Below are 22,984 nucleotides of genomic sequence, written 5' to 3'. Positions count from 1 at the left end.
CTACAACTAAGGGCAACTCAGCATTTAATGCAGATCTCCCCACAGCTAAGGGCAACTCAACATTTAATCCTTATCTCCCCACAGCTATAGGCAACTCAGCATTTAACACTGATCTCCCCACAGCTAAGGGCAACTTAGTATTTAATGCAGATCTCCCCATAGCTAAGGGCAACTCAACATTTAACCCTTATCTCCCCACAGCTAAGGGCAACTCAACATTTAACCTTGATCTCCCCACAGCTAAGGGCAACTCAACATTTAACACTGACCTGCCCAAAGCTAACGGCAACTCAGTATCTAACCAGATATTCTCACAAGTCACAACTAAGGGCAACTTAGCATTTAATGCAGATCTCACCACAGCTATAGGCAACTCAGTATTTAACACTGATCTCCCTACAGCTAAGGGCAACTCAGTATTTAATGCAGATCTCCCCAAAGCTAAGGACAACTGACCTGCCCAAAGCTATGGGCAACTCAGTATTTAACACTGATCTCCCTACAGCTAAGGGCAACTCAGCATTTAATGCAGATCTCCCCAAAGCTAAGGACAACTGACCTGCCCAAAGCTATGGGCAACTCAGTATTTAACACTGATCTCCCTACAGCTAAGGGCAACTCAGTATTTAATGCAGATCTCCCCACAGCTAAGGGCAACTCATCATTTAACACTGATCTTCTCACAACTAAAGGGCAACTTAGCATTTAACCAGATCTTTCTACAGCTACAGGCTACTTGGCATTTACGCTGATCTTCTGATAGCTACAGGTGATTTTGAATTTAACACTGATCTTCCTGTACTTGAGGCCGACTTAGCATCTAAGTAGGACTTAGCATTTAATGTCAGTCTTTGACTTCTTGATTTGGGCATTCCATGTTAACAGTAAGAACTCCAACATTACAAAATCAAACAGAATTCCCAGATCATGTAATGTGGAGGATTCAGATGTAACAGAATCACTGCTCAACAGTCTAGAGAGTTATGCTTTATTTAACTTTGCTGAATGACAATTGTGTCATCCAAATACTCTGCCTGGATTTGAAAGACTTGAGGAAAATATAAGGAAGGACTGGAGAATATAATCCTAGAGTTTCTTTGTGGTATGTGTTATGACACCATATGTGGATCTGAGAGGTTTGTGAAAATGTGATAAGAATGCCCGGAATACATAATCATAAGTCAAAGAGTTTGTTAGTAGAATGTACTATGTTCATGAACTAGCCTATCAGAAACTTCTCAATCTGATTCAAGAATTCAGCAAGATTTAACTTACAATAAATTCAGATCTCAAGATCAAGAAATGAAAGATCAGTCTTTAATGCTAAGGTCTACTCAACTATAATGCAAACAAAATTGACGGAAGTTATAATATTCTGAATCTTTATACCATGGTTACAGTACCATTGAGGATACTGCTCTAAAAATACAAAACTGACAAAATCAGCTCTGATTTAAGACCAAACATTGTTCCATCATTAAAAAGCACAACACCGATATGAACCTGACTGGATCTTTTGAACCAGCCACCATTTGCACCCAGGTAAAGTGATGAAAAATGGCAAACTGCAATTTTTTTATATAGTAAATTCTGTTTCTCCAATCACAATAACATCAAGATTACTTTTCTACTATATCTGAATCCACCCCTTCTGTAAGATGAAAAAATGTCTTTCTGACATGTTAACCCCCTTTATGCTTGCTAGATGGCAACCTTTATCCTGGATATAATATTCAGTGTTTCTCTTTACCTCATTTGCGCTTCAGAGACCCCCAAATTTTTAATTTGACCCCCAGTTTTGATACCAAAGTTTGTTTTTAACTCAGTCTGACCCCAAGTTTTGACCCCAAGGTGATTTTGACTCTCAGTTTTGCACCCCTAGGGGATACACTGAATATAACCAGTTTTAACTTTAATGAAACCTTCAACAGGATGCTCACACTGTGGGGAGGTCACAAGTTCGAACCCTAGCCGAGTCATACCACAAACTTATAAAAATGGTACTAACAGCTGCCTTGCTAGGTGCTCAGCATTACGAGATTATTGGTAGTGTTAGGACTGGTCAGCCTGGTAATTGTCTGGGTAAGTACCAATGCCCAATGATACTTAGCCCTCTCCTGTGTGATGCCATGTCATGCAAATAAAAACTGGAGAAAGAAGACTGGACATGCCAGTGGACTGACTCGACTATGTCCAGAACTGAGACATTGTGTTCAAAAGCCAGGTTTGTGGCAATTGTTTGTAATTTATGAGTTGAGATCTACAAAGCAAACAGTGTCCATGCACCTCAGACAGCATGTGGGCATGTATAGGGTCATGCAGATTTGCTTCTCATGATGGGTTAGTTAATCGGGAGAAAGTGAATAGTTATTTATTTGCTGCCTAGAAACATCAACCTGTCCTTTGAAACACAACCAGGTTGCATCAAAAGAATGACTGAGCCATCAGAATGGAACTGTAGTTTGTATCTATGGACAGCACATGTAGCACACTCTATATTCCTGCTGAAAGTAGCACTATCAAGCCTATCAGGAAGCAAGTTTTGTATGATAGTTGTTTCAGTGAGTTGTGAGACAGGGGCTCCAACTCAGACAAGGTGAGCAATGTCAAGGTCCAGGAGAGGTTTCTCTTTGGGAAGAAGGTGACTGAGTGTGGTCTGAATAGTGACAATATGTTTCTTGTGACAACCATATTGGATGTCCTTGGAGCAACATTTTCATCAAATCTATATCACAAGAAATCATAAGTCTTTTGGCAAAAGCTGCATGTTGATCTAACCATCAATTATTGAGAAGTATCAAAACAAATCATTTTATTTATGGCCATTTAGACATCATAACAAGTCTTCTGCTGAAAACCCCATGTTAACATGACTTTCCATTCAGGTGGAGTAACAACAACATTTTCAAGCTGGCTGTCAGACCAGTACTATTTACACTTAAGACAAACTAGACCTTGGGTTGAATGTGTATATACAGTTTCATGTCAATTCTTCATGTAATTTAGGAGTAGCAATAATAAACTTGTGCTAATGAACAGATGGAATGAGGATAGTGGATGCTGGACAACAGGCCATCCCTTAAATTTCTGATCTATGGATGGTAGAGCAAAAAATAGTAAAGGAGTTTTATGACATGAGGGACGACATCCATAATCCTGAATATACTCATCGATGAAATCTGTCACTTTCAGATTAAATTTCAAGGTAAAGAAAAAACTAATTATCAGTAAAAGTAAGAAACAGAAAGGTAAATTCTCTATCTTAATTTCAAAGTTTTCTTCATGCTGTAATTTTGGCAAAATACTGAAATACAATTTGCACTGATATAAATGTGATGCCCATAGTTTAACTACTTGTATGTTATCCTATGTCTCAGATTTTAAGTCTAATCCATTATCTAGATCGAGGGGGGAGGGAACTGGAATGACTTCAAATCAAATGGTAACTTGATAACAGAAACTTGTATCTCACAGAAGTTCAAGATGGAGTCTGTTCTGGATCTGAACACTTTAAACACCTATGTAAACAAAAGATAAGGGACTGGACTAAAGCCAAATGAGATGGTACACACAGCAAACTTTGGTATCACAGGCTTGAGAATCATTCCTTAGATAAAATCATGGTCGCAACTCTGATGCATACTTTCATGTCCCTATTTACTCTCTGTCATTAAAGTTTCTTCAGTTTGCATAGCACAACAAAGTTTACAAAACTGTAGGCCTTCCTACCATACCAACCCCTGGGTCTTAACCAAAATTTTGGATTGCACTGTCACCCTGTCCTGGTTAACATCCTTTAGAGAAACATATCTGGGCGATCTCCAAAAACATATAGTAAGTGCTACTTTCCTTAAGGGTAGAAAAGATCTCTCCCTTTTGAATAATCCTGGTTTTCCAGTGAACTTGAAAAACTCTGACCTTCACCCATCCCAGTGTTCTGTTGACCTGGGTATGGAGTTTATAACTAAGGCTGCAAAATTTATCTTTGTAAACAGCTTAGTTTAGTGTACAGCCTGTAAATGTTTACAAAATCAGCAACAATGCAAACAATGGCTGTCAGTGACACTGGATCTACCCGTTCTAATTTAAAATATATATTTCCACATTTGTGTTTAAGATGACTGTTTAGTAAGATTTTAAAATCTTTTCTTAAAGTGTGGATGACTTTCACACTGAACTTAGCACTACCGAAAAAGAGGCCAGAATTGATGAGAACAGTATACAACATTACACATTAGATTGATTTACTGATACTGCTGACAATGTTTTTCAACGATTTACCTTTGAAAAGCATACTCATTAACAGAACCTTTGATGAGTTATCTTTTATTTTTATTTTTGTAAGAAAAACACCATTGCCACTTTGTAAGCACAAAAACACCATTACCTCTTTGTAAGCACAAAACACCATTACCATTTTGTGAGCACAAAAACACATCTAACTTATAGTGACTATGTTGCTGCATCCATAAAACAAATGTAATGGAAAACACACAGAACAGACTCCACCCTTGTCACAAAAATAAAGAGGGGAGTAGAAAAAAGAAGGGAGAGCAGGAAACAGTCATAGTTCAATATTTACCTAACATGTCAATAACTGTCTTTCTTTCTGCTATACTCTGTTAGAGCTCATTTGCAATCAGAATCTTTAAAGGATGCCACCTCAAGTTGTATATGCATTAATCTGTTGATTTCTTCGCAGTTTAACCTGTGCCTTATCTGTACATAAATGTTGTTCCATTCTGAGAACCCCCCTTTCACAGTCTGTTGTCTGAGGGGGCATATACACAGCTGGCTTGAACAAGTTTGGAAACTGTTTTTTATGGTTGTTATGTACACTTTTTGGCTATTCTAGGTAGCACATATATTAAACATGCATTTGTAAAACTTCCCTGATGCATGGATCCAACTACAACAGAGTGTTTGTTCCGGGCCCGACATGCCAATCAGATTTAATTTAGACATTTATGCCAATCCAAATAACCCAGATGCTGAAACAGTTGATTGCCTGAAAAACATGCAGATGCCTTGTGACAAGTGCTACAATATCAGCAATGAGACTTACATTGTGACAAATACTTCAAGGGTTAACAGTATAAATAAAAATTGTGCAGATAATATTTTTATATGCACGAGTTTAAACTAATAAGTGGGAGTTCTCGCTCATCACTGCTTTCCAAGTGAGATTATTCATATGAATTCTGCAGCATTTATATAGGCTGATTACATAATCATCCCTTAAGATGGAGAATCAGAAAGACCTCATTGTTTCCATCTTGATGGAAGACTGAATTCACTGAGATGACTTTGGTCTATGTTGCCATTGACCATTTTGATAAGACACAGCCATGAATAAAAGCCCCAGAGACTGTTGTTCTTTTACAATCTCCACCACCATCAATGAATGACTAACTCCTGCTAAAGATTATGTTCCTTCCTGATCTAATAGCAAATCCATTAGAAGGAGAAAAGAAGAAAGAAGAGGGCATTGAAATCCAAAGCCCCTCCAAAATGACTTCATTCATTCATCTGTTTTGTGGAAATAGGTTGATCCAAAATGACTAGATATGCTGGAGTTTGGTGCCCATTAGTAGGCTGTCTATAAGTGGAGGGGATGTCAAGTTAGTATTGGGAAGCAGGATGCTTTAGAGTTGAGAAACTTTTAATATATTCCCTGCAGGATTGCCTCTTAGACTGGTTCAGCTGTTGTCTGCTGGCAAAGGTTTGAGATATGAACAACCATTTGGCCTGGCTCTCCTTGCATCCCTCTATTATGGTAGGAATGGTGGGTTTCTAAATGAGGATACAGGTGGAACTGTGAGTTGGAGTAGTTCTTAAGCTGTCTGTCTCAGTACTTCATCAATTTTGTCTCCAAAGAAATGGAGTCATCCTTAAAGTCAGAACATGATGCAGATTTAGCTATGTGACCTGTAAACACACATCACAAAGTATTAAGTCAAGATGGGGAGAGGCAGTCAATGCATTAGTCATTGTACAGTGAGCTGTTTTGTCACTGACCCATGTAATTCATTCCATCAATTCCCAGGTATGTTGGCTAGCTGATTTTTCTGCCAGTCAGAAAATCACCAATGAGGCCAGATCCAGTATCAAAATCATGGCAACATTTTAAACCAGCTATAATGTGATGAGAAATACATTCTTATCCAGCTTATAAAATGGTGGGGTAGACAGCTTAACCACTGTTACATTTTTATCCAAAGCCGGGAGCTCAGTATGATAGGTGGAGGAATGTGTCCTGTGCCAGTACAACATAAATGTGGCTGGTACCTGGATTTCTGACAAGAAAGATTGAGCTTTCCCAGATCAAAGATATGTTTGGACAGCCAATCATAAATCTCCTTGAGTTATTTTGACTGGGAAAACAGCCAGAAAGATGGACTCTTTCTCATGTAGACTGACACTTTGACTATAATTATTCATGGTGGTAGGAGATGGAGTGCTTTCCAAAACCAGACACACCCAGTATATCTCCTTAACAGCATCTAAAGACTAAACTCCATCCTCTCCATGGTAGGATCAGAGTAGGACTGTTGCTCAGTAGCATCTTCACACTCAGTGTGTGAATACTCTTGGTTCTTGTCTGCTTCCATTTCAGAATAAACCATGTCCTGAGGTAACAGTGATTCACAGTCATCGTCCCTAAATAATCCACTGCTAATACCCAGTGGGAAGCTGTGAAAATAGCTGGGAAAATAGTTGGCCTGGTTAATGGACATATCAAAGCTGGTCTGTTTAATTTTGGTACTGGTTGTGCTGGAAGCATGGTTGGACCGACATATTTTTCACTAATGTTCCTGTCCCAATCTGCATGTGTAACCATCAGCTTGGCTATACAGATGGATCTTTCACAAAGATTCCCATCCTTATATATATATATAAGAAGCCAAATGTCTGCCTAAGTGATTGGATCAATCATGAAGATCCATGTATTGAGTCCAGGTTGTGAAAACTGGGCTGGCTGGACAGCATGTACAACTCTGGATGGTAAGACAGTACATTATGCCTGATCCGCTGGATCTGAAAATTACCTCACGTACTTGGTTTTATGGACCTAAAAACCAAGCTCAGCCATACAGGGGTCTTATGCCTACTATACTGCTGAAAAAAGAACAAACAATCCCCTATTGTATCCAAATTATCTTCAGGAAAGAGTGTCAAAATCTGGCCTGAAATCAAGAACTGTGTCAATGTCTCCTGCAGTCAATGCATATATTGCTGAAAGGCTGGAGTTTCCAACTGCAACATATCTACATTCATCTCCCCAAATCTGAGAATGTCAGTAGTGGAAGGTGTTGTCATCAAAGAAGAAATGCATGTAATACTAGGGATGAAATGATTCAAGAATATATTGATACATCAATACTTTTGTTGTACTAATATACATATCAATACAAAAGGTGGGGAAACAATACAAAATGATACTTACCATATGCAAATTATTTTAACCTCAGAAACTGTGACAGCTTTTGCAGACAAAGGTACTAATTTTTTTAGTAAAGAATGAAGACTATTGACAACACCGACTTTCCTTCATATTCCACCCCCAACTAATTCTATTTTAATTATCTTATCACAACAGCATATTCAGGAAAAGGAAATTTTATAAATGTATAATGAAGTATTTTACTCATCATTTAAGTACTTAAATGCAAAGTTTCCGTTCTGATTTGTATCCTTTATACTTTGGTCAAACTTGAAAGCTACACCAATGGCATATCAAGCAGTGAAATACATTACAATGAATTGTTATTGGTCATCACTGTTTGTTCTGGTGCAGGGTAAACAATAACTACCAATAAGAACTTAATGTAGCTTATTACCCGAGTGACAAACAGGAATATCAGCAAAGAAACAGAGAAACTTCATGCAAAAGTGGTCCTTATTTGATCTGTGAAGTACTTAAATTGTACATGGGGAAGACATTTTGGATTTTGGAATGTCTCTTTTTATGTCTGGTTATGTAATCAGTGACTAAACATGCAGATGGGATAAACAAAATAGACACAGAATTAACAAATGGTGTACATTTCAAACATCAATTGTTTGTCACCTTGTGTACATATTTTTAATAGAATGGGAGTAGGTGTTTTCAATAGTTTTCCTTCTTCACTAACAATGGCTGTGGTATGTTTTATTTTTGCATCTGCAGTAAGAACAATGTGATAGATTTGTTGGCATACATCCCCATTTCCATGTCTGGGCTTCTGCTAGATTAGATTTTCCTTTCATGAGGAAATTGTATTTTCTTCTTTGAAGGTAACATAATAGCATCTTCTAAGTTTAAGTGTAATGTGAACTTGGAAATAAAATGTTTTGAAGCATTTATGCAAAGCAGAACAAAGGGCATGGTGACCAAAGTGAGTACAGCATCTGATCAAATGGTGCAGTCTTAAATGGCCTAAAATGCTGAATAAAAATCAATGACAACTAACAGTTAGTCTATGTGAAACTATTTTTATCTTGTCATCGATGAGAATGGCAATTAACAGATGCTAAGCTGATGTCTGTCTGTAATCTACATCCTGGAAATACAACCAGTATTTCAATACCATAAAAGTGCACCAGCTATCACTTACAGACCTTCAAAGATAGAAAGACCATCAAATTCATATGTGTATCGATAATGTATCATAACATAGCCTGTGTATTGTAAATCATATCCATATGCAACACACAATACTTTTATACCCCAATGTAATACATTTAGTGTTCACTGATGCTCATGTCCAGGCAGTACTAGAGTTACTATATTTGATCTTTCAAAAAGGAGAGGACTGTATCTTTATACATATATATGGACTGAAAAAGTTTGTGTGCCATTTGGATTTTTAATATAGCTTTAGCAATTTTTCAGTTGTATTGCTACAATGTCTACCGTGTGGCAGTTTATAGTGATGTCTAGCACTGGGGCATCATGCCGCAGACATGTAGCACGATGTCCCACCCAGTCACATTATCCTGACAACAGGCTGACCAGTCCTATAAGTCTTTGGTATGACTTGGTTGGGGTTCTAATATGCCAACCTCCTGCTTCTGAGGCAGATGCTCTAACGACTAAGCCAGAGCGGTCAGACCTAAAAGGATGTATGGTAACCCTAGGCATTAGATCCAAATCTATAAAAAAAATTCTTCTTCAAAATATTCCTGTGCTCATCTGTCAACCTGTTAGCATTTTGAATCAAAAAGAGTTTCTTTAGTAATACAGTTGCCATATTTGCATGGGTGAGTCTAGGTTTTCAAGCAATAGTGATAATCTTAATAATTCTGTAAATTTTGGAGTTCCATCTGTATGAAAAAGTGTAGATAAGAGTTCTTCCTTCCAATTTGTTTTAGCAATAAAGACAATGAAAATTTAGGTTGCAGAAGACAGTTTTTACATAAGTAGACTGTACCAAAATCCAGAAAATGGACAGTGAGCAGTCTGTCTGCTTCTTTACAGCAAGAGCTTCCATCTGGCTTGAAATGCCAATAAGGTGACAGAGCTAGTGACCCCCTGACAACAATTGAGGCAGATATTATAAACCGATCATTTAAATAACTCTTTTGTACATTTTGTTATATAGCCTTGATGCATTATGTTTTTAAAATTGGTGGGAGCGATTAAGCAAATGCGAGTATGTGTGAATACTGTGGAGAGTTTAGTGAAAGCTGAAAGCTGCTTTTCCTATAGTAAAAGTCAAACAGGTCATGTAGGCATTCAACACGGATTATGGCAGCAATAGGTGTAATTTTTAAGAATTTAAATCTAAATAACTTTAAATTATGCTGAAGTATGTTTCTTTAATGCAATGACTAAAATTATATCAATACTGAAGAAAGAAAACATCATTTCATTAAAAACAATATTTATCATCCTTTTAAACAATTTCAGCATTCTTGCTTCCATCACATTCCAGCCAAGTGAGATGTTGGCCAATGGAACTTAAAAATATTATATTTCCTTATGTGAGAATCTGAATTTATTACAGAAAAAATATCAAAGGAAGTAATATCTGACTAAAACTTTATGATTTTTAATCTGTAGAAAACGTCCATATAGGCTGCCAAGTCTTTGATATATTCCTGAAAATTAGGCTTCTCGTTCCAATGTTAGTCAACATCTGAACACAGTAAACAGCACCATTATTTTGGGGTGCATAGAGAAGTCACCCCATGGAGAACTTGTTTTGGGAGAAGTCGTCCCATGGAGAACTCACCCCAACGTATCTGTAGAAGTCACCCAGGATGGTTGGAGAAGTAGCCCCAAATTGTTGGAGATGTTACACCTTGAATTATTTAAATACCTAATTGAGATTATAATTCACCATGATTAACATTCGCACTGAAATTCAAATATACCCCCACCACTTCTTTTTCCATTGCATGTGTTTACTTACATAATGTATTCACTGTTTGCTGTTGTTGATACTGTTTAGTACTGTCACCATTGTGAGGCATTTTATCAGACTTGTCTGAAAGTTACCAAAATGAAATTCATGCAGCCCTGATTGTTACATCATATATAACATTATTTTATAGTTTCCTAATTTCCTTCATAAGTTTTGTATCCATTAAAAACAGACCCTTAATTTTAATTGTTTATTTAACTATTTATTTTCAATAAACGCCATTATTTTCAATGGAATTGAATCTTGCCTCTTGCAATAAAGTCATTTCAGGATTGCTCTGATTATTAGGTTGGAAGCCTTTAATATATAAAACTCCAAATGTCACATCATGCTTACAGCCATTCTATTTTCCAAATAATAATGCGTCTCATGATTTGAAGAGCAGAGTAAAAAGGGGCAGAGAATACTTTTATTTTGTTAAGTACAGAAGCAGAGTTGATCAAATGGAAAAGTTGAACATTTTATAAATTTAAGAAGTTATTAAGTAGAAGAGAAATAATAAATAAAGCAGTAACCACCATGTGGCGACATCTCAGAATTAGTATATATGATCTTTGGGGCGACTTCTCTGACCACCATGGGGCAACTTCTCCCGACACCTGAGATGAGATCTCCATGGGGCAAGTACTCCACTATTCTTATTTTGGCAGTAAGATCTTGTCCCATAAACATAAATATCTAGATCGATGTCTTACAAGTACTAGTAGAACTAATGACTTGTATGACTTTCACTATAACCTGTACTAACTGTCCATGAATACTGGAAGTGAAAAGTGTATTGCTTGATAACTGATTTCATTCACTGGTGTTCGTTGACTGCATGTATGTGATACTTCGAACCCTTGAGACACCAAGATTGTCATAAAGAAGAAGTGTAGAAACGAATATATATATATATATATATATATATATATATATATATATATATATATATATATATATATATATATGAGTGTGTGTGTGTGTGTGTATGTGTGACTTCAGCTATACCTATTGTAATGGTTCTAGCAGTAATACTAGAAAATGTATGCAGACATCACCGGATGGAGCAGGGGAGACAATTGCTAATAGTCTGGGTCAATCAAAATTTTATCATGTATATGACAAATTAAACTAATACTAGTACCCAACGAATTAAAAACAGATGTCCGATTGTCGTAATTAAAATATTTCATATGACTCAAAAAATTTGTAAACTTTTGGAAGATTTCTTTAATATGTTGGAAAGTTTCCGTTTATCATCAAAATTTCTTTATTATAATCATAGCTTATCGTTTAGATGATTTGACGACAACCGAAAGTAAAACAAGGATGGAAGACGAAGCATCGGTCATTTATGGATTAGAATTTCAGGTTTTAACTTTTTGTGTAGGGTTTTGTGTCATAAAAAATTAACCCGAAGTATTTTTCTGAATGATATTTATCTCTTTTGCATTTAGAAGAATGTTGCATCACACTGTTAGACTTGCAGTTTAGCGTCACACCGCGGTCAGATCACAGGGGCTTGTATCGTTGCTCATAAATTACCTAGCAGTCATACTGTATAATAATTCAAGGCAGAACACTTCTCCCCATTCTCGCGCGACCTATTTAAGAATTAACGGTGATATTTCAAGCTACATTTCGCTTAGTGTAATAAATTTGGTACTGATATTTAGCTGCGGCATTCGATGTTGAATGCCTATCCAGAATTTCACATATTATCATACCTTTAAGGAATGACAAGCCATTTTCCCACATTACCGCTGGACATGGCCATGATCGCGCCTGCTTAATATGCAAGTGCATTGCGCTCTCATTGACATAAAGAAAACGGCATACTGCATTTATTTAAAACTTATTTTCAGTTGTCCAATGGGAAGGCAAAAGCTAAAGCATTCTAATTAGGGCAGATCATGTTTGTATTAGAATAAAAATGTTTATTTATGATTTTAAAAAGATTAGATTTAGTGTATGAGTGTTTTCTAATACTAACCTTAAAAGAAATATTTATGTTCATTAATATTTGCACGATTTTAAAAATGAGAATGGAAATAAAATCAGTTAATTTATTGGTTCAAGCTTTTATTCACAATATAAACATTGAGTTACAACAGTAATGTGAAAGTTTTAAAATTGTGTTATGCATTGATAACCGTTCACATAATACAGTAAAGCTGTCAGGCCATGTAAGCTATGGTATGGCCCTTTGTGCATTGTGTATCATCCATTTGCAATTATTATGTATCATCTCTCCATTGTGTATCATTCATTTGCAGTTGTTGCTGTTTAGAATTTCTTTGCAAAAACCAACAATTCATGGCAGTTTAGATTTGTAGCAATCAATGTTTATCCATCATCCATTATGGCCACTGAGAGCTTTCAGTTTTGTGTGTATGTTTCCTGTCAGCTTTCACACAGGGCTACAGCTACTAAAAAAGAAAAACTTTTTAACTCCCTCTCAAAGGTCTTATAAACCATTGACCTAATTTGATAGAAAGTATCTTACTGTGGAGCTTTTCAAATATACAGAAATTATGCCAACCAATCATCAAATATGGCTGCTGTTACTATAAATAGAAAAACATTTACTGAACTTTAAAAAAATAACACTCCTTAAAAGAATGTGACCAGTGTCATGACATGGAGGCCTTTCAATATTAGACAAATTATGCTGATTTGTCAGATATGGATGATGATATGAATGCTACAGAAACCTTGACACAATCCTACTAACCTACATTTCTTGGCCAACTGCTCTTGCATTTGGTTTTCGACAGATATCAGTCAGGTGAGTGAATTTTGGTCCACTTGCACCATTTATTAATTACAGAAATCCTTATTTTTTATAGCAATTAATTACAAACTTGTATTAAATTATGAGTCTAAACATATTCATTTAAGAATTGTATCAGATTTTGATGCAAGATGGAAGGCAATAAAATTTGACTTGTAATACATGGCAGTTAGAGGGAAGGTTAACATTTTCTCATGTAACCTTTGTTTATTGTTATAATTCTTTTTTCATTACCAACAGGCAAGAGCTTTATCAGCCCAGACGGCTGAGTCTGATCAGGTTCGCTTCTTGGTTGGAACACAGTCATTGAAAGCTGAAAATCAGGTATCAATTATACACCTACACACCATCTGTGAATTGAATTTATATTAATATTTTGTGCTTATGAAAATTATTGTTCATAAAGACCAGTTATTAACAACATATTTGAAAATCTGTCTTTTGTGCCAGACTTGTTCCATACAAATGTCTTTCTTCTACTGAACTGGAAGCCCTGTTTTCCTGCAGTACTTAGTATTGTCATAAATATTCCTGATAATCCAAAATGGCAAACACAAACATTGATATCTCAAAATGTTAATTATGTTTATGACATTTCTAACAGCAAACTCTTACAATAGTATTTTGTAAATGTGATTTTATAAAAATCATTTAATCAGATACATATTTTCAACTGTCCATCAAAACATAAGCAGACATCTGTTACGATGGAGAAACTTGTACACCTTTGTGTAGCATTAACTGGTTAGTGCAATTACAAATCCAGCACATATTTACATCATTTAAATGCCTAGTTTGGACTGGATAGTTGAATTTGGTTAAGGGTGTACAAAATGCTAATCTGCACACCCAAATGTTGACCCTTGTAATTTATTCTAGAGACAGATTGAAGCCTTAGTGCTTGAGGAAGTGGTGCCATAATGTATGTTCTCTGGTCAGTCAACCCCAGTACTCAAGTCCAAATTTTCAAAAATATTTCACATAGTTAGCAGCCCATATTGACATTGTTGCCCTGATTAAAGTCCAGTAGCTTTAGTCATACTATACTGACTGTGACGCCTTTTTCCTTACTGAGGTATATTCAAACACAGTGACTGTTGGTATGTGAGAACAATTTTGTGAATGGCTTTTATTCTTTAAATACAAGTCCAGTCATAATATCTTATAAGAATTACTACTATCTTGCAAATCCAGCCATTTCAAGTTAAAAACTTTTAGCTAAAAGCTAAAAGTTTATCTGCTCAACTAGGTGGTGTTTGGGCAGAGTGATCTCCCCTTGGTACAGGAATTGGCACCAGATCCTGATAATATCTAAGTTACTACTTTTGCTTGTTCCAAGAAGCATGCTCTTGTCACAAAAGACATCACAAATGCCAGAATCTACTTGGAAGGTATACCATTACAAATTGGATGAACTTTTCACTTCTTTGGAAAGTGTACTCCATCTATATTTCCAGATTTTTCTCTTCTTATGATGACAAAGTTATGGCTTTACAATTTTCAAACACTTTGTCTTTGTCATTGTCGCACATTTAGGTTCATGCATGGGTAGCCTATGTAACTTCAAACTTCAGGCGATAATTATTTTTTATGTGCTTGCAAGACTTTAGTGCTTATAGAAAACTCTTAATGTATGTGTAATTCCACTACAAACAGGTACATACAGGTGAGTTTTCTACACCAAGGCATTCTTAGTATCCAGGCACCAAGCTTCCGTGATTTTAGTTGTACAGGCCATCCTTGAACCTTCCTACATGTGGTATTGTAAAATATAATATACCTGGAGACCATATTTCTTTATTAGCTCATCTGCAGTCACTAATTTTCAGGAAAAACATCATATAGTGTAGCTCTACTCCCACCATGTGTTTAAAGACAGGTGCATTGAACTTGCCTGTATAGGTTGTCATTTAACTCTCCTACAGGTAGTATTGTTAAATGGTTTGAAAAGTATATTGTCACTTCATTGTCCTTATTAGATCATCTGCTACTACTAATTCATAGTCATATATGTGACATTTTATTGATTTTACCTATGTAGAACATCATTGGACCTTTTCCTACAGGTAAAATTGTCTCATAATGGATACTGTTTCACCTACCTTGAACATATCTGATAACAGTGCTTCAGTTCCCTTTTTATGTGCAGGTTTTTTGTGTGTGATATAGAAAATTGTGTATATTACTGTATATCCTCCACTCTGGTCAGACAAGTACAGCTAATCTTTCTATACATAGTTTACTCAATTGCATCCTGCCTATGCATGTTACTATGGGTGATGCTTGAGTGATGTTTTCTATATATATTTTCCTATTTGCCCTCCTACAGGTAAGCTGCAACTAGAATTGGTTTTTGGTTCTCCAATTTGTACATGTCAGTACTGTAAGCAGTGTTAATTTCTCTGGTTGTCATCCCTTTACTACATGTGGAACTTGCATATTATGGACAGAAGTCAGTTATAGTTTGGAGGACGAATATATCACACAAGGGCAGCAAGATAGAGAGCAGCAACAAGCATCAGTTATAGTCTCTCATGGACTGGATGCATGGAATGGATACCTGTCCCAACCTCAAGAACTGAACAGCATCATACAAACATCCAGTATCCTGTCCCAACCTCAAGAACTGAACAGCATCAAACCAGCCAAGATGACCATGTTACTCCATGACCATACTTGACCATATAACTATGATCGTAATGGACCATGACCACAATTAGACCATACAGCATCAACCAAATATGAACTTGTCCATTTTCATGACTTGCATAGTGCTGTCAAGCTCTTCATGAATAGACACTTCCTGCAGATGATACCCAGTCAATCTTAATGCATGGTACCTCCAGCACTTATGGGGAAAAAAGTGTGTATTTTGAGGCCTCAGTTTTCTAGAGATGTCTTCTTATGCCTCATCCAAGAGGCTTTCCTTAGTGACCTGTTAGAAGTTATGGGATCTGACTCATAAATTCTGCAAGTGTTGTGGGCCACCATCATCAGCATTCTTCTCCAGCTACTTCACAAGTAACACAAGAGACGTTAACTTCACTAACTTCCTTTATAAATGCCAAGACTGGCATTCATGTTCCCTCATCATCATTTTTGGACGTTGCAAGTGTTAGAATTTTAGATTCACGTATTATTTGTGAATCAAACCTTGCTTTTCTGAACTAGTGATACAAATTTTTTTTTTTATTAAAAATAATTTAGATGTATGAGCATGGGTTATATAAAATCTGCAGATATGGGAAATGCATTAAGAGGATTTTAGATTAACAAGTTTGGGTTATATCAAATCTGTAGATCACGGGGAGGTATTAAGAGGTTAGATTAACAAGTTTGGGTTATATTAGATCTGCAGAGCTGGGGATGGATTAAAAAGAGTTTACACAAGCAAGATTATAGACTGGATTCTTCATAGACCTGATGATCACATTCTACGGTCCTCCCTGGTATCCCATGACCTTGCATTAGATCACCTCTGCATTATATGCCATCTTGACATATCAGTCCCTAACCCTCCACCTATATCTGCTACTAAGAGAAACCTCCGTATGATAAATAGAACCAAACTAATGCATGACATCCAAACTAACTTAACAACTTGCTTACTTCCTATCGCAGAACAACTCGATAACTGCCTGCGTTCATTGCTTGACAAACATGCACCAGCTACCAAGTGCAGAATATCAATTCAGAAGTGTTCTTCATGGTATAGAATTGTTAGGGACCAGCTTCGCACTGCTAAAAGAGACCGCCGTAAAGCTGAGAGGCTTTGGCTTTCCACCAGACTCACTATTCATAAGCAAATCTATGAAGCCTCTAAGAAGAATGTCACAAATATAGTCCATGCAGCGAAATCAGCCCACTACACTACTAAGATCATGGAAAGTTCCAGCTGCAAAGAGCTCTTTGAGATTACAAACAAGCTAATGTCAAGGAACAAATCTACTCCACTTCCAACTACCTTCTCTCCAGTCGACCTTCCGGACATGTTTGCAAATTTCTTCTGTGACAAAGTACAAACCATTAGAGATAAGCTTGACACCACAATTTCAATGGACTCGTCATCACCATGCAGTTGGGATACAGAATTTGAGCGGCAACCATTAGCAGCATTTGAACCTGTCTCTATGGATTTCGTACGTACAGTCCTGATGAAGAGTGCACCAGAGTCATGTGAACTTGATCCAGTTCCAACATCACTGCTGCTTGAGTGCTTAGATCCAGTATTGCCTTCACTAACTGATGTTATTAATACCTCTCATCTGCGGAATTCCCAACATTTTTCAAAACTGCCATTGTAAAGCCTCTGCTGAAGAAACCAACACTAGACCATAATGATTTAAAGAACTACCACCCAGTTTTTAATCTCCCATTCATATCAAAAACCTTAGAAAAGGTTGTTCTATCCCAGCTTGTATCTCATCTAAATTCAAACAGTCTTTTTAGCAATGTACAATCTGCATATCGCCCTTGCCACAGTACTGAAACTACTCTTCTAAAAGTAGTTAATGATATTCTCTCTGCGTTGGATAGGGGAAAGATTACAGTCCTCACCCTCCTTGATTTGTCTGCAGCATTTGACACAATAGACCATGATATATTACTTCACTGTCTCCAGCATGTATTTGGCATTCATGATACAGCCTTACTATGGTTCAAGTCCTACTTGGTCAACAGGACACAAATTGTATCTGCAAATGGAATACACTCCAGCCCAGTTGATCTATGTTGTGGTGTTCCACAGGTATCTGTTCTTGAACCTGTTCTCTTCATTCTGTACACTCATTCGCTCTCAAGTGTCATAGATCATCATCCAGTGTCTCACCAATTGTATGCTGATGACACCTAAACATACAAATCTAGCCACCCAACTGAAGTTGATGCTACCATCCAAGGTGTAGAGAGGTGCATTTCTGATGTGAATTCATGGATGACATGTAACAAGCTGCAGATGAATGATGATAAAACTGAGGCCATTCTGATCACAACACAAAGACTTTCTCATTCACATCCTTTACCTCAAACAATAAATATCAGCAGCACCAACATTAAATTCACACAGTCAGTATGAAATCTAGGTGTTACTCTGGACAGTACTCTCACATTGCACCAACATGTCATGAACATATGCAAGGCTGCATATCTTGAGCTGAGATGCATCAGCTCAATTCGCAAATATCTTTCAGTTGATGCCACTAAAACACTTGTGTGTTCATTAGTACTTTCAAGACTAGACTATTGTAACTCAATTCTGTCTTGTTCGTCTCAATATCTACTCCAGAAACTTCAAAAAGTTAAAAACACAGCTGCTCGGATCATACTTAGAGCACCACGATCAGAGCACACCTCCCCACTGCTCTATACCCTACGCTGGCTATCCATTCAATCCAGAATCAAACACAAAATTTGTTCTCTGTGCTACGTTTCACTGTCGGACTCTAGTCCAACATACCTATCCGACCTCACCCATGTGTACACACCAGCAAGATACTTATGCTCCTCTTCTGACAATCGTATACTCATTATTCCCACTTTGAAAACAAAAATATATGGAGAGCGTTCTTTTGCATACCAGGGCCCAGCAACGTGGAATGAATTGCCCACTGAATTTAGACACAAAGACACAGTGATCACATTCAAGAGAGCTCTCAAAACTCACTTATTTCGACTGCAAGAGCAAACTTAAAGACCCAATAATGTTTATTACCTAAAATATTCTCAGCATGTTTTTTAATGTTTTCTAATTTCACTGTGTTTGTTTTTGTAATCATATCATTATACGTATTTTATCTTATAGGTGTTGTCTAATGTTATAAAGCACTTAGAGCTTCTAAAGATTAGGCGCTATACAAAGTCCTCATTATTATTATTATTATTATATACATATAGACAGATAACCTTCCATTCCGATGCATAGTCGGTGGCAGGATGATGAGCTTGGCAAAAGTATAGATCATCAGTATCACATAGATTTGAAACAAACAATAAATAATAAGTGTAATTTTTTGTAAGATTTCATGTGTATTTTTCAGGTGCATCACATTGATTTTGATGATGAAAATAACCAGATAAGCAAGAATGTATTTCTTCACAGAGTGGGGGAGATATGGCATCTCAGTGCATCAACAATTGACAAGAATCTCTTGGCTACATGCTACAATAAAAGTAATTATCATCTAGGGCATCATGTTTATTACATGGCAAGAGTGAATACATAGGTGTATCCCTTTACCACATGGTAAACTTGTGGATAAGGAAATTACTTGAATGTAGTCTAAATAAGCAGAAGGGTATTACAGTTCTTGTTGTCTCCACTAGCAGTGGATTATGGTATCTGAAGCGGGTACAAGTTGGTTAGGAAGCAGCTTGGAAAATCACAGGACAAAGTATGTGTGCTGCAGAATTTAAGATGTTTTTGAAGTGACAAAATTGGTATAAAATAAGGAAATCAAAAGTTCCTTTTGAACCTTAAGTACCCAAAATGGGTCAGACAGGACCAAAGCAAATGTTGAGCACAGTAGTAGCTGACTGTTTCATGCATCTATAGTCCATTGTAAAATTGTCATTTAAAATTAAAGCCAGTTTAAAAAAATAATATTTCTTCATTATTTGTCTGTGTTGTAGCCTCAGAGTCCAAAGCAGAGATGTGTGCTGCAGTATGGAGGCTGCCATCAGACTTTGACACGTTGCAGTCTGAGGACCATTCTTCCCATCAGTCCCTGGAGCTTGTATGTGATCTGACAGCCTCAGAGTTTGGGGACATGAAAAGGTATGTGTATGCATGTATGAAAATTACTCTCAGCCAAGAGGTCTAGATAGTATAATGCCAGTGCATTTGCTTTGTACCTTTACAATGCTTGGCTGGTGTCCTGGTTGTTAGGTGCCAACATCAAGATGCAGGAGCCACGTAGTAAGTTTTTATGTCAATTTCTGTCAGTCCATCCATTAACAGTTTTTAAAATCTCTACCAGTGCAAACATTCCATTCAAGCAAATGCCATTTGGTAGATTAATTGCATATAACACTGATATGTGCCTTATAAAGGTTTTGTCTTTTTCAAGTCCCATTCTGTTGGAGTTATTGTCCTTGTTATATAGATTTTACATCACCCTTATAGCAGATCATTGTATCCAGGAGACATTCAACATATTCAGATGAAATTAAGTCAGTGCATTGTCTCATAGATGTTCCTTAATGGGTTTTGGCTTACATCAAAACAATTTTTATATGCCCAACTTAATAAAGGAGCATATTATATTATCATGTTTTCCATCCGTCTGTTCCACGTTTCATTCCCACACAATAACTTCAGGTCTCTGCCTTCTACAGTTGCCAAACTTTGTGGATGGTTTAGTCTTGGGTTATCTCATGGGTTGGTGGTTCTTTCTGAGGTTTCACAGGTTCTTCCTCCACCATTAATACTGGCCGCTATGTATAGCCTATTGTGTGCTGAAAAATGGTGTTAAACCCCACAACAACTACAACTCTTGGGTTCAGGAAGAAGCCTATTGATTTTGGGGTTAAGGTCAGATCACTTACAAAAAGAATACAAATGGTTCTGCACAATATCATTGTTTCTACATCATAGATCAAACATTGTGGATTGCTTGCACTTTGGGCACGGAAGGTTCAAAAGATCAACAGTTAAGGTCACCAAATGAAAGAAGAAATCAAAAAAAATACCAAAATCGGTTCATTCCAGACCAAGTGGAAAAGTTGTTGTAATGCACATTCATTCACAATATAACTCCAAATTTCAATTTAAACTAGACATGCCATTTTCTTTCGAAAGTTATGTCGAGTGTGCGACTAAGTTCAGATTTATCTGGGCGGAGTTATGTGCGAGTAATAATGTTGTTGTGTAATGATGAATATGCGCTTGTGTATTTAGTTTGGAATGTGGCATACATTCGGTTACTTTGTTTCGTGTAGTGTATTTTGTTAATATAATTAATCATTAAGTAGAATTAAAAAAATTAGCATATAATAAATAGGTTACTGCATTTGTATGGGAAAATATGAACTTGTTTTGTCGGATGGATATACTGCACTCCCAAGGTCGTGCAGTATTTCCATTCGAAAAACTCGTTCATATTTTCCCATACAAATGCAGTAATCTATAATTAATGGACTAATGTGTCTTGTCAACTATAATTTAGAATGAGTTATGTCCTTGTTGGTCAATTTTGAGCTTAATCTTCACATGGGATGTTGCTTGTATGGATGAAACCATGAAGGATATGGATTCAAGCAGTCAGCATCATCATATAGAGGAGTTATGGTCTACAAATGCCCATCTTCTCATAACTTAGTGTTTCCAGCACAAGTTTAAGGTTTGGTGGAACAGTATGTAGAAAGTGGGGTCCTTGCAATGCTCTAATTGCTAATAAGTGTAGTGTTCTAGTTTTCTCTCAATCAAATACCACATGATGCAAAATAATGGAGTAGCAGAGAATATATGTACTACTGTAAATTACTTTAACTTGTTTTACACGGGGCCTGAAAATTTTGTTTTCGACTCACTGGCCCAGGACCATTAGGACCCTGTATTGCACAGGTCTGCAGAAGCCAAAGACTGGTTCAACTACTAAATCTGACATGCGAATATTTGCTATAGTGCTGTAAATAAAGACAGAAAAAAAAACAAAATTAATGAAAACTCAAAATCATAGAATTATTTTACTAACCTTGACATTGTAAAATTTCAAATCACACCAGTTGATCCTCATTGAATCCCACTTTAAGTTTAAAAGTTCTCTTTATCAGATAAATATATCTAATACCCATATAAAATAGAATACATTTGCCATCAACGTTTGTTCAGTCAGTCAGATGGAAAAATAAGCCGTAAAGTCAATTTTTATACAGTGGCACTAAAAGTAACAATTCTGTTGACAGATAGTCTGAGTTTCCTCTGACCTTTCTCACCCCATTTTAGATATTTACACTTTGGGGGGGGGGGGGGGGCAAAATATAAAAAAATGGCTGGAAAAGGTCAGAAGAAACTCAGATGAACTTTGGCACTCAAAGTGTATGTTTAAAGTGCTAATTTTTTTTTCAGAAGATGCAGTCAGTGTGCAATGGTCTTAGGACAGAAATCAACTAATTCTGGTTTCTCTGACATGGTGAATAGCTGGTTGAGTACTCAGCTTTGTAAATGACCAATGCAGTCAGGGTCTTGATGATTGAGACTGTTGTGTTTTATTTACTGGCAATAACCTTTTTGGTGCAAGTACATGTAATCTGCTCTTAACTTGTTTCACATGCTATTAATGGGTCCAATAAAAAAATTGGATGTGTTTTTTGAATAAGGCATTTTAATGGTTGGCTGATCCTGGGCATGCCTTACATGCTAAACAAAACATGAATGACCACTTTGCATCATACTCAACCCAAGTCTTTTTACAGTGATCTTGGAAAAAAAGTCTGATAAAGTCCTTTTTTAAATAAAAATTACAACTTCTATTCGTTTTGGACTTGTACTGTTCGAAGTTCTTCAGTGCAACATGTAGCAGACAAATTTTCAGTGATTGATTCTTTACTTCTACTGGTATATCCATGTGTCAGCAAACCCATATTTGGTAAGCAGATACTGTTGATGCTTACATTTAGCTATGATTGAGGACGGACTAAATTTGATTGACAAATGTCTAGTATGGATTGTTGATTGGTTGCAGAATTTCAGTAATATTTTATGACACTGGTCTCTCACTGTCAGCAACTTTCGCTTGCATCAGTGCACTTTTATGGCTCATTTCAAATATTTTAAGGATTAAAAAGCACGTTCTATTGAGTT

At 36.6% G+C, this 22,984-nt stretch overlaps 2 protein-coding genes across 2 annotated transcripts in view; one reads left to right on the top strand and one right to left on the bottom strand.

Moving 5' to 3' along the window:
• LOC149806625 (trafficking protein particle complex subunit 12-like) overlaps positions 1-11,522 on the bottom strand; it is a 43,543-nt gene extending 32,021 nt beyond the window's left edge. Inside the window, exon 1 of the mRNA XM_089955803.1 lies at positions 11,400-11,522. The gene's annotated coding sequence lies outside the window, so the exon portion shown is untranslated. The remainder of the gene's footprint in view (positions 1-11,399) is intronic.
• Positions 11,523-11,626: 104 nt separating this feature from the next.
• The window catches only part of LOC149806624 (EARP-interacting protein homolog), a 15,609-nt gene continuing 4,251 nt past the window's right edge, over positions 11,627-22,984 (top strand). The window contains exons 1-4 of the mRNA XM_089944376.1: positions 11,627-11,762; positions 13,426-13,509; positions 19,221-19,353; positions 19,813-19,957. Coding sequence (XP_089800502.1) covers positions 11,721-11,762; positions 13,426-13,509; positions 19,221-19,353; positions 19,813-19,957 — 404 coding nt within the window. The 5' untranslated portion in view covers positions 11,627-11,720. The remainder of the gene's footprint in view (positions 11,763-13,425; positions 13,510-19,220; positions 19,354-19,812; positions 19,958-22,984) is intronic.

The sequence above is a fragment of the Sinohyriopsis cumingii genome, chromosome 1 (assembly GCF_028554795.1).
Source record: "Sinohyriopsis cumingii isolate HCF-2022 chromosome 1, ASM2855479v2, whole genome shotgun sequence".
Lineage (NCBI taxonomy): Eukaryota > Metazoa > Mollusca > Bivalvia > Unionida > Unionidae > Sinohyriopsis > Sinohyriopsis cumingii.
This window is presented reverse-complemented; position numbering and strand designations above follow the sequence as displayed.